Source organism: Oreochromis niloticus, linkage group LG4 (genome assembly GCF_001858045.2).
Source record: "Oreochromis niloticus isolate F11D_XX linkage group LG4, O_niloticus_UMD_NMBU, whole genome shotgun sequence".
Classification (NCBI taxonomy): domain Eukaryota; kingdom Metazoa; phylum Chordata; class Actinopteri; order Cichliformes; family Cichlidae; genus Oreochromis; species Oreochromis niloticus.
Genome location: NC_031969.2, coordinates 8,280,249 through 8,293,234, shown reverse-complemented (window position 1 = coordinate 8,293,234; position 12,986 = coordinate 8,280,249). Strand labels below are relative to the sequence as shown.

Genomic DNA, 12,986 nt, shown 5'->3' with positions numbered 1-12,986 from the left:
CTTTAGGTCGAGTGGCCTCTCGTCTTTGGAACTCTCTCCTTGCACCACATTCACAGTCAATCTCAAATCAACATAGGCTTTCTGCTCGACCAGATCCCATTTCCCATTTTATGGTACTTGATGTATCAAATACTTCTTAAGATATTGTTTTTTTTGTTCCAGCCAGCTGTTTTCAGGCCCCCTTTTTCCTGCAAATTGAAATCTGATGTAATGTTTGATCATGAATATCTTAAAAACTATAAAAGATTTTTTTTTTAAATTATTTTTTAATGACATTTCAACTGGTTTCTTCGACAACGGAAAATAAATGAAAGTATTGGCTAGTTAAGTTATGAAAACAATATTTTAGCTGTTCTATAAAGTCCCATCTTTGAGCACGCACTACTAAATACACTCCACATTGCAACAGACAGCTAGAGACAGTGTTCAAATGGTTGGGACGGCACAGAGCCCTGCAGAGTTCTGTGCAGCCCTCCATGGATATGCCTCCCTAGACCATAGCTGATCCACCACAGAATTGTTCATGCTGAACGGTGTTACAGGCAGCATGACATTCTCCACGCCTTCTCCAGACCCTTTCATGTCTATCACATGTGCTCAAGGTTAACCTGCTCTCATCCTTGAAAAGCACAGAGCACTCTAGAAATCCACAAACACGCCCACTGAGGATACAACCCTAACCCTAACTTTAACCCTAAACCTAGGCAATCGGGGTAACAACAAAGTCAGTTAGTAAATGTTATTTCTTTAGCACATTTAAAACCAAACTGCTTTACACTAAAATAGAACAGAATAAAAAGAGTCCTAGGAGCAGAGATAGACTCTTTCCAAAGGTTAGTCAGAAATAGTTTGTCTTCAGTCTCAATTTAAAAGCAGTTATAGCTGATGACTGAGGTCACTCAGAGGTCATTCCAGAGTTTTGGTGCAACAACAGCAAAAGCATGAGCCCCTTTTAAACTAAGCTTCAGCCATGACATGATCAGGAGTGATGAAGATGATTGATCATGACCCTTGATCATCTTGATGGAGCGTATGGGCACAGCATGTGTACTGCATATACAAGCAATGCTACTTTATACAATTCTGTAATGAGCTGGTGCGAGGCTGCTAACACTGAAGTAACATGATCGCTCTTTTTATGTCCCAATCAGCAATCTCACTGCACAGTTTTGGACTAATAATAAACAGGCAAGAGATGGTTGACTGACTCCGGTGAACAGCGTGTTACAGCGGTCCATTTTAAAGGCATGCATATCCCTTTATGTCATTATTAGATGATGTCTTTTTTGTTTTTGATTAAATTGTTCTTCTGAGTCATGGCAATAAGGGAACACACTTCAAAAACTTTTTTCTTTTTTTCCACCAAAGTCTTGCACACTTTTCTCCAATATAGAGCGTTAGTGTAGGGTAGGGTGTGATGACTTAGCCCACAGAGGATTACTGGGCAGAGCAGGCTGAAGCTGAAAAGCAGGCGTCACTTGCTGGTAGCTTTACTCCCGTTCCTCCAGTCTTACTTCTTTCCTTAGTGGCTGTATATGCAATACTCTCTTCCACCTGACAGGACTCACATGGATGCTTTCAAATCTCCCATCACAACACACACTTACATGATGGTGTCACATGCGTGAAAACAATACAAATCAGGATAGAGAAATCACAGTTACTGAATTAGTTCAACTTGATTATAAATAAGCCCTTAAATTAACTCAAAAACAAAGAAATCATCAGAGAAATGAAAAAAAATGTTTCTAGTTTCAGGGATTTTAATGCTTTTTAATTACTTTGTGCTTAAGGGTTTGTAGTGTTATGCATTTTTACTATATTAAGTTCTGCATGCATATCAACACCATTGTCCTGCAGCCCTTTTCTAGATGATGCCCACTCTCCGGGTTTCTGATTATTGGCTTAAAGGACTGAAATAACACAAAGATTTCTGGGGAAGCAGATCCACAAGCTTTCAAAAACATCAATAGCTCAACAACAATTTATGAAGGAAAAGTAAAGCTTTATTTACTGTAATTACAGCTTATTTACATTTTATAAAGGATGACTTGTGATAAAGTGATTGAGCAACATTTTGTGGTTTGATGGAGGAAAGTTTAAAAATGTGTCACAGAACATTTCTTGCCTTTATCAGAGGAGGTTAAATTTGTATCTAGTATCCTTATGAATAAATACTGCAGTTCAATCCTTCCTTCAAATACCAGAACCCCCCACTGAGCAGAGCTACGCACAGATCTCTGCGTCGTGTATCGGGAACCTCAAAGCTCTGGAAACAGACAGCCTGCGGCAGCTGACTTCCTCTCTCTGTGTTCTCGCTGCTCGCTGATGTTTGAGCTGAAGCGTTACCTTCTCGCGCATCACCAGTTATATTCCCATGTGTTAATTTTTCATGAGTAAGGAAAAGTTGTTTTGGCTAAATAAAGATTCATTTTCACATCATTCTGTCCCTGAACTCATTAAGTCAAACCCAGGAGAAGCATTCATAACCGCAGGCCTGCAGCATCAGCATCTCAAAGCGTGGCCTCCACCTCTTCCTCCACCGCTCTGTCTGTGAGATGTCTTCTCACCACTGTGAGCCCCTAATTTGCTGATGCTTCATGTCAAGTGTGGTTACCCTCCCACCCAGACAGCTGTCACTCTCTCACCCGTCTCCAGCCCATCGCTTTGAGGGAATCCAAATGTTCTTATAATGAATACATGTAGCCGAGTGCTTCTCAACAAACAAGTGGTATAATTATTTACTTACTAAACAATTTTTAGTCATATGCTTGATGTCAGTGTCCTTTATGTCCTTATTTCATGTGTGATTGTATTATCGTGTTTTGGAAGTGCGAGGACATCTTAATACATGCCAGAGAGACAAGATATCTGGGGTTGCTGAAACTTAAGAGATAAACATCTAACACATCTAAACGATATTCTCACCAGTGCTGATTCCAGGACATTTCCAAGTGTAACAGTATAACGAGATCTTGTTTCTTGGCGCAAGCTGTCCTGATCCTGCAGATCAGACAGTTTCTTTGAAGAAATATGAGCAATCCATATACTGAAAACTTCTTTTCTACATTTTGCATCAATGTTTCTAGCACTGTGAGGCTCTGATTTAAACAGAAAACATACAGGCTTGAACTGGTCATGGTCAAGGTACAGTCTGTCGATTCTAAGGTTTTACACATTAGGACAAAATAAAAACTGTCTAGTTCTTGGCAGGTTTTAATATGACAAATTATCAACACAAACACCTCAAACCAACCGTCAAACACAAAGGTGATGAGGGCTTGTTTTGTTGCTACAGAGCACATTGAGACAACCGTGGGGCGATCTGTCCAACAGATAAAGTTTAGCTGAAACTGGATCATGCACCAGAACGATGATCCCCAGCACGGCAGCGCACTCACAACAGGACGACTGACAAGGGAAAGAACCAAGGTCAACGTGCACGCCTCAATCTGGCTGAAACTCACTGCTGTAGTGGGACCTTAAGAGAGCTGTGCATGAATGAACCTGAAAAACTCTGAGTGAAAAAACTGAATGTTGTACAATACAATACAATACAACTTTATTTGTATAGCACATTTAAAACCAGCGGTACACCAGAGTGCTTTGCAGTAATACAATAATTTATAGAAAGGAAACATTAACTGGGAATAAACGCACCAACAGGTGGAGAGCACTAATTAGCCGCAGCGCAGTGAAAATGTGTAAAAGAAAATACAAACACAACTCGACTAGGAGATTATTCAACAATAAAATAAAATAAAATGATTAAAACTACATAAAAGAACATCTGCAGGATACAGACACTAACTAGGGAAGGCTAGATTGAATAAATGGGTTTTCAACCGCGATTTAAAAGATTGAACTGATTCAGACGCACGAATAGCAGTATGAAGATTATTCCAGAGTTTGGGTGCACCTCTGTGCTCTGTACAAGCTGAGAAGTTCAACAAAATAAAGATTTTAGAGAAGACTGAACCAAAGTTGCTCCACAGCAAAGTGAGAAACTAAAAAAGTCCCACAGGAAACAAGAACTCCACAATGTTGCTACTAAAGGTGGTTCTACAAGTTTTTGATACAATGTTTCTCCATTCTGGCTTTTTTCTAATACATAAATAATGACACGGTGTAATATGTTTTATTTTGTAGTTCATCTGAGCTTCTATTTACCTCATTTTGAGACATACTAAAGACAAAATTATTTTTATTATGTCTTGATGTGTAAAACCTCACAACTGGAAGATGTCGTACTTTCTTTTTTACCATGACTGTACACATAAATCAGAACCAGGTGATTACGGTGGCAGTGTGGCGTATCTCTCTATAAGACTGTCTAATTTAAAATGACTAATTTGTGGATTTCACACATGAATCATCTTTTGTCGAACAGTGGGTTCCCTCTGCAGGTGAAAATGGAGAGAACGCAAACTGTGCGTCATGTCGATAATGCCACACAGCACTTGACATTTGTCTGTTGAAATGACAGACAACGAGGCACAATGTGAGCGACTGTGTGTGTGTGTGTGTGTGTGTGTGTGGCTGTTCACTTCGCCACTGCAGCTATTTCTGCGGTGAACTGGTGCCTCTTGATGATGTTAGCTAATAACATGTCCTCTGTGAAAGTCATCATCATCACAGTAAATGACAGAGCAGAACAGAGAGGGTCACAAATGACTCCGCGTGGAATTGAGCTGATGACTGCAAGTGTGCCAGCACTTCAGTGATAAGATAAACTTTGACATAATTGCAGCAGCATTTATCTTTTCAGCTCGGGTCATTCCAGACCATTGACAAGTCTCGTGTCTGAAACAAACTGTAACATAAATGAGATTATCTTTTTTGTTTTGTTTCGTTTCTGCAAAATCAAAATCTGACCTTCAAAGGCCAGAACACGAGTTATCCGTTCCTCTGCCTATCACTTAAGTTCATCTTCTCTCAGAAATACATGCACAGAGGAGCTGAACGGCAGTTCTGTGCATCCCTGTTCCATTCACACCCTCCATCAATGGATTACCTTGACATCAAAGGGAAACTTTCTGCGGGGAGCTGCGTTTGATATAACGCTGCATACAGTACAAAATGGAAAATATGCTGAACAGTAAAAGCAAAGGTTCTTCTTATTCGTGATTGCGAACAGTTTTTACATTGTTACATTGTTTCTGACTGAAAAGAAATAGCTGCTGTAATCCTGACACTTTGCACACAGGCAGGTTTGCTGGTGTTATATTACAAGCAAGTGTCCCAGGACTGGGAGGGTCAGTGAATAACTCTGTAATCAGAACTTAAAAATTGCATGATGCCTACATTATAAATTGATATTCTGTATAAATATATATTTAATAAAAGAAGAGGCATTTTCAAATATATCATCTTTATAGGAAATAACACTATTTTGGACACATTAAGCAAAATGTGCTCATTCAAATACCCATTTAGAATAAAATCAGGTGCTTAATAAATATCCTGACAGGCCGGTGTCAGATCCACGTTCAGACCTGAGATGGTAATGAACAGACATCCTTCTACAGAACACAGTGGTTAGACCATATGAGCAAAACGCCTTCAGCAGCAGTCCATGAATTGGGTGGGACCTTTACTGCACATCCAGGGGTGTGTCAAGAAAGAAGGCATGGAGCACCAAAATATCTATTTAAATTTATAATTATAGTAATCTACAGCTGCTTTGTGACTGCACCACCTGGTGGTACAATGTTTAGCTCTGTCGCCTCACAGCAAAATGCTCCTGGGTTCAAATTCCCCAGCGTTGTATGGAGTTTGCACACTCTCTCCGTGTCTGTGTGGGCTCTCTCTGTGAACTCTTCAGCAATACTAAATTGGCTGTAGCTGTGATTGTCTGTCTTTCTGCAGTAGCCCTCTTGCACAGAATCACTTTTCACACAATACAATTTGTGTAAGAGCACTGGCATGCACAAAGCTGTTTTATACACCAGTTTTCTATACTGCATTTATTCCTGATCGAACAGTCCGGTGCCACGTACAAACGTGTGTTATTTGTAAAACATTCCACTTTGATTTCTGCAAAATGCACATACAAAACATTTTTTTCTATTTAGGAAATTGCCTTTGGCTAGCATAAATGAGAAGATGTTGAATTCTATACAGGGATGTTTTTTATTTGATAGTCGAAATAAGGAAGTGTTAATGACAAAATACACATATATAGTCACAGACTAGACCACACTTTTTAAAAGGTCGGTGCAATGAAAAATGGTTTGCTCCTTTTCTAATTTTTCTCAGTTTTTTGCATTTTTGTGAAACCTGAAGGTCATCAAACAAATTTCAGTGTCAGTGTTAGACTATTCTGTACCTTGTTAAATCATAAATTAGCTGTGATTTACCGGCTCTTTTGGAAAAGAAGGCATGCCTTCAGTTTTACTAGCCATAACCAGGCCTGATTACTACCAGATACAACCAGTCTGGGCTAAAAGATCTTCGAAAGCAACACATCATGCCACGATCCAATGAAACTCAAGAACAGACACGAAACAAAATCACTGACATCCTTCAGTCTGGGAAGCTTTACAAAGCCATTTCTAAGGCTTTGGGACTCCAGTGAACCACGGTGAGAACCATTACCCACAAATAGAGAAAACTTTGAACAGTGGTGAACCAAAATTACTCCAACAAGCTAAAAAAGAACACAGAACAACACTTTAAAAAACTGCAGGCCTCACTTTCCTCAGTTAAGGTCAAAGTTCATGATTCAACAATAAGAAAGAGACTGGCAAAAATGCCATGGAGACGAATGGAGACCCAAAACAACACAAAGGCTCATCTCACATCTTGAAGATCTTCACAGCGTTTGGGAGAAAATATTCTGTGGACTGATGAGACAAAAGCTGAACTTATTTGAGGGTTTGAGTCCTGGCCTAAAGCATTTTAGCGTTTCAGAAAAAGGTCATCATATCAGAAGTCAAACATGGTGGAGGTAGTGTGATAGTCTGGAGGCTGTTTGCTTCAGGATCTGCGAGTTACTGTAATTGATGGAACCATGAATTCTGCTCTCTACCAAAAAATCCTGGAGGAGAATATCCAAAACTCAAGCGCACTTGGGTTACGCAGCAGGAAAATGATCCAAAACACACCCGCAGTCCACCTCTGAAAGAAGTGATCAAAGTTGGGACTTAAATCAGACATGATTGACATGACCTTAAACAGGCTGTTCATGCACAAAAATACTCCAATTAGGCTGAATTAAAACAATTCTGTAAAGAAGAGTAGAGCAAAATTCCTCTACGGCGATGTGAAAGACTCATTCCTACATATCGCAAATGCTTCCTGCAGTTCTTGCAGTTAATACGTTTAGGAGGCAATTTCTTTTTCACACATAGTCAGGAAGGTTTGGCTAACTCTGACTCTACTCTTTTCTTTTAAAACCATCATTTAAAAACAGCAATTTGTATTTACTCAGATTGTATTTGTGATATTAAAATTACTTTGATGATCTGACGCATGTAAATGTGACAAAAATCTAATTTAAAAAAAAGCTCAAGAACTCATGAACAGATGAGATGGATAATACTCTTTGCATTGATATAAAATGTGTAGATTACTGAATTCTGTACCTCAGATTGTATATTTTTCTTTTTGTACTCTTGCTACATTGTGGGCACCTTGCTCTGTCTACACAGTTACATTTTAGGGAACCAGCATCCTTTTCAATACAATAAACCTCATTTTATTTGATTCTGAAACCATGCTTTATGGTTTAAGGTTTAAGGGTAAAATAATGGCCACACCACTGTTAAGAAGGAATTTCATTGTCCAGGGAAAGACCACGAAGGACGGTGTTGCTTTCGAAAGCTTTTCCGTTGTAATTCCAGTAGATGGCGATGTGCGCCTACAAAACCTTCAGAAGCGTCACGACAGAGCCACCTTTCTGCTGTAGCGTTAACGCGCCATCATACAGTATATCAGAACGTGAGCACATTCCAGACAAAGCTGTTTAAACGTTCCCCGTATATGTAGCTACAACCTTCACAGCTCTGTCTTATGTAACACAGAGGGCCTCCTCTGTGAGGCCCTGATACCGTCCTGTTAATGGCAGCACACATGACACAAATAATTAATCACGTTTTTTTTGGGGGGGGGGGGGGGGGGGGGGGTTGTTATTTTAAGAGATGAATGTATAGACTATATCATAGACTATGTCAGTTCTGTGTCATTTCCAGGTGTAAGCACATACTTTACAAAGCTGTAATAAACACTATGTGGACAATCCGAGTGCTTTTTCATGACAGCCACAAACTTTTCCTAAATCCGCTCTCATTACCCATCCAAAACAAGCCACGCAACTTCTGAGGGATCCTCAGATGGCCACCGAAAGGTGGGAGGAATATTCATGGTTCTCGAGAAGACAACAGAAGATCGGAGAGAGGGAGAGAATGAGTGAGAGCGAGAGAGAGAAAGCCAGGCCTGCGAGTGTCTGTGGGAGGGGAAGGGGGCTCGTGGAGAGGAAAATCAAACCCACCCAGGGCTCTTCGTACGTCACCGTTCACATCACAGATGTTCCCACAGACACTCAGTGTGGGTTGTGGGCCGAGGCGTGTGGAGAGCCAGTATGGCTTGAAATTGACTTTTTTTTTTTTTTTTTTGTCTTTCTTCTTTTTTTGGACTGTGTGTGCCTGCATTGTAATATGTAGGCCTGCCTACTGCGTAAATGGAGACTTAAGCGCTGGAGTGATATTTAAAAGTACTCATTCTGAGAGTTGGAGCTGTATAAAAGTCATGAAAGCGGTGTGATGTTACATGGTCTGTTTCACTGCTCACAATTTATATATAACTGTACATATATAACTGCACACAAAACTGCTGAAATATAGGAAACAGGTACTGATCTCAGTGTACATCCCCTTGAATATAGGTTTCTTGATAATAATAATTACAACAACAAAAAGTCACAGAAAAAGGAGAACTTGTGTGGGCGAGCCCGGTTCTGTTTCCACGTCCAAACGGCAAAAAACAAGTGGAGTTGTTATTGATGGAAATTAAGTATTCAAATACGTGTCAAGTTAAAAGAGAATACGGGCTACCTCTCCAAAACAGCTTGAGGTGAGAGTGCGCGCACAAAACCGCAACCTTACCTCCTAGACTCTTTTGAAGTGGCTTTCGTGAGTACTGAGAGAGAGAAATCGCGTTTTTACGCCCAACTGTCTTGATTATTTGTACGTCACCGAGTGTGTTCACAGGACAGAAATCCCCCTTCGGTTTTCCTGAGACCACTTCGTACACAGCTGCTCTCTCGGCCAGTAGTCACATGGTCAGGAAAGTTTTTCAAGACCTGGTTTCCGTGGAAGCTGAAGATAGTTCCCTACGCAACATTCAACCCACCACCTTATAGCACACACACACACACACATATATATATTTTTTTTAAACCAGTGGCATTTGAAAAGCTTAAAATGTTTAATGATTCATTCACATCCTCTTAACGCGGGACTTTTCCCCACTCTCGCTCTCTCTCCATCTTCTGAGATCCTGCTGCCGCACATATTTGGCCGCTGATGCGTCCCACCAGAATGTTGTCCTTGGCAGCGCGCACAGCCCCATCCATCCACACAGATGCTCCTGCGCGTTCCGTACGCCCACTCTCGCCTACTGCTCTGCCAACCGGCGTGGCATCTTGAGACGCCCCCGGCATTCCTGAAGGTACTAAGTCACTGTCACTTCCCGTCGTGTGCGATCTTTCAATTACACTGACACCTAAAAAATGCTGCAACAACTTTGAGGCTCGAGCGCCACCAATAGGTGGCTAGCGTACGAGTTTAAGAATCTTCATTTATTATATTAAAAAAATAACAATATTAAAAAGCACCACGATCACAGCCGTTTTATTACTGCTTCCTGTTATCACGCCAAGCTCTTGTTTAGCTTGTTTAGCTGATAAGAGATAAGAGGATCGCACTTTGCTCTCTTCCCGTTTAAACACTTTATTTTACAATTGCACAATAACCAAAAGGAAATTCCGCCACCCTCATGAAGTTCGCAAATCTTATCGATACAGTATATAGAGGGAGTGAGGAGGAACCTGTTTGCGTTACCTGGGCGGGGGTTCCCAGAAATCCTCCCCTGTGACGAAGTAGTCACCAGTATGCCCATATATGGATAGCCCCTGCGTAATTAGGAAAGGCCTACATACGCAAGCTACGCTCTGTGCGTAAAAACACCGCAACCAGAATGTGCTTGTGTAAGAGTTCCTCACTGGGAGCTATAGTAACTGTTATGGTTACAGTATGGTAGGAAAGAAAACCTCGTTTGCTCTTCCCACTCTTTCCCGGTGCTGTTGTTGTTGTTGTTATTGTTATTCTAAATTATGTGTAGATGTGTGAAAACAAAAACGCTCAACTCCACCATTTCATTTTTCATTTTTGAGACACTTTACTTAAATATACAACACAATTTTAAAAAAAAAGAGACACTGTAAACATTGGACATCATCAGTTTGTCTGGATCAACCGGACACATGAAATAATTTACACAATGAATAAATGCAGCCAACAAACAAAAAACTAAACAAAGGGGGAAAAGGAAGATGGTACAAAGTAAAACAAATTATCGTTCCCATTTTCTACCATTAGTAAACCCGACTTATGGGCATGTGCGCCCACTGTGTTGCTCAGTGTCTGCTCAGTCTGGATGCTGCCCTGGATTCTAGGGTTGAATGGTCCTGTGAGGGGTGTCCAGCATCCGGAAGTACCATTACAATCAGTCTTTTCACCCTAAAATAGCCTTCAGTATCGTCCACACCTAGCCCTCGGCCCTGTGATGCTGACTACACACGAGCCGGTAATTCCAGTGCTGCGCATGCAGAACATGACTCCAGTGTTATCACTTTTCAGTCATTTTTTTTTTTCTTCTTAGTAGTCTCTGGTATTTTTAAAACGCCTCCAGCTTGCTTGTGAGCATCAGCTGGCAGCCGCTGCTCACGTGTGTCAGGACCTTCTGTTTGAGCTGAGCTACCTGATCCCGGAGGACCGACGCCGTGTTGGAGAGCCCCGCGTTGTCGTTCTTCAAAACTTTCACCTTCTCCTCCAGCCGGGCGATGCGCTCGAGCTTGCGCCTCCGGCATTTGGTAGCGGCTAGTCGGTTCCTCAGCCTCTTGCGCTCCGCCTTGATCCTCTCCTGGGTCTCCAGGTCAATCGGGGACATCGGAGGCGAGCCGTCACTGCTGAGCAGGTCGGGCACGGTCTGAGGCTCCTCTTTCAGAGCGACCAGCCGCTGCGGATGGAGTCCGGAGACGGGGAGGGTGTGCTGGAAAGCGTGCGCGCCGTGCGTCGAGCTCTGCTGGTGGTGGCTCTGCTGGTGCGGCGGCAGGTAGCTGATGGTGGCTGTGGGGTAGCTGGATGAGGAAGATAGGTTCGTGTTCGGGCAGTAGGCGTTCAGTGTTGTGTAGATGGGGGGCTCGGGCTGCAAGGCGGAGCCGAAGACGCTAGAGGCCGCCGGCGAACACGTCGTAACTCCACCGGCTCCGATGGACACGTTAGGGGGGGGCATCTGGTTCATCTTGTGGAGCTCGTCCAGTGCTTTCACAAAACCCTCAGCGAAGCCCTCCTGCTCATCGGTGATGCCCCGGTTGTAGAAGTACTGGCCCGGGGTGGGAGTGGTGATCACACCGTTACTGTTTTGGATGATGAGCTTCTCGAGCTCTGGGGATGCGAGCTTCAGGGACCCCACGTCTTGCTGGCCCCCTTGGTACAGGTCTGTCTCGGCCCTCAGCTGGGATTTCAGGTTGCGATAGGGCTCTGTCAAGTTCAAATTCATATTCTGCTTTAGCAGTTTGCAGTCGTGCATTGCCGCGTCTGAGTGGCCGTAAGCCGACAGAAAAGAGTCGTCATGATAAAAAGGCTGTTCCATCTTTGTAGACATAAAGTCGTAGGAAAAAAGTGAGCTTACCGGCCGCTTACAGAAACACAGTCTCTGGGTAATCAACAAAAGTCAGTGTCAGCAGAGAGCATGCATCAAATCGGGCACTTGTAGTCTCTCTTAAACAGTGTTTCCAAATTTCAAAAAATGAAAATCACTCGAGGATGAAGAGCAAAGGAAACAAACTAGTGAAAGTCCAGCAAGAGTTCAGTATCAGCGGATTTCAAAAGTCTTTCCCGGAGCCTGTTTGCTGTGGTTTTTTCCTTCAAAATCCTGTGAAACAAAAACTTCTTTCTCGCAATTCCTATTTGCCGCTGTGTTTGTCTTGGTGCTTGCTGAGGTGTGTTCAGGCGGGTTCATGTGCGCCGTTTTATATAGGGTGCTTCGCTGTCATTGGACAGAGTGTGTGTCTCCGCGCCCATCGAGTGCGTCGTCAAGTGACGCTAATGCCGGGAAGAGGCGACTGTAAACAAGCCTGTAGGCAAGAGAGCGCTCCGAGGAGGGCTCGCAGCGGAGACCAATGTCAGAAATAGAAAAGTCCGACGTATTTATGCACGACTTTGCGCGTTTATGGGCTGAATAAATGGTTGTTGGGTAAGCGAGGAGGTGAGATTATTCCGTTAGAGCAAATCGCTGCTTTTCTAATTCATTTGTAGGTTCTTTAATGTGTCTTAAAACTGCGTTAAATGCGCCGGTTTGGGTTCATTTTATGTCATTATAGCTTCATGGGATGCCCATTAGTTCACGCGCAATCTGTTGTTGGATCCATTGGGTATGAAATATACAACAAACATCAGCTGTTTACTGCAATCGGTCCCATGGAGGAAGTCGAGACTCCTTATATGGGCACACTGACGTATAAGTTCCTCTTCTGGACAACCGGGAAGCCAGGCCCACTCCAGGCCTCATTCCAGCAGCATTCCTGCTCCTGTCTAAATCCATGTGGCTAGGCAAGTTAGGGACTTTCTGCCTCAGACAATAAGTTCAGTTCTTCTAGAAAAATAACATTCATTATTTTATATGAACCATCTTAAAACATGAAAATACACATCCTAACTTGTGTTAATATTCATATATTTTTTCGGGGGGGTTCACAGGTATTG

The 12,986-nt window shown here is 42.4% G+C and overlaps 1 protein-coding gene across 1 annotated transcript; it reads right to left on the bottom strand.

Annotated features, from left to right (window-relative positions):
* Positions 1-10,373: 10,373 nt before the first annotated feature.
* Positions 10,374-12,241, bottom strand: junbb (JunB proto-oncogene, AP-1 transcription factor subunit b). The gene has a single exon (XM_003443076.5). The coding sequence runs from the start codon at positions 11,884-11,886 to the stop codon at positions 10,897-10,899; it is 990 nt and encodes a 329-aa protein (XP_003443124.1). The 5' UTR covers positions 11,887-12,241; the 3' UTR covers positions 10,374-10,896.
* Between the last annotated feature and the right edge of the window lie 745 nt (positions 12,242-12,986).

Bases quoted from the DNA above. Each gene is read 5' to 3' on its own strand.
- junbb (XM_003443076.5), bottom strand. From the start codon at position 11,886: ATGTCTACAAAGATGGAACAGCCTTTTTATCATGACGACTCTTTTCTG.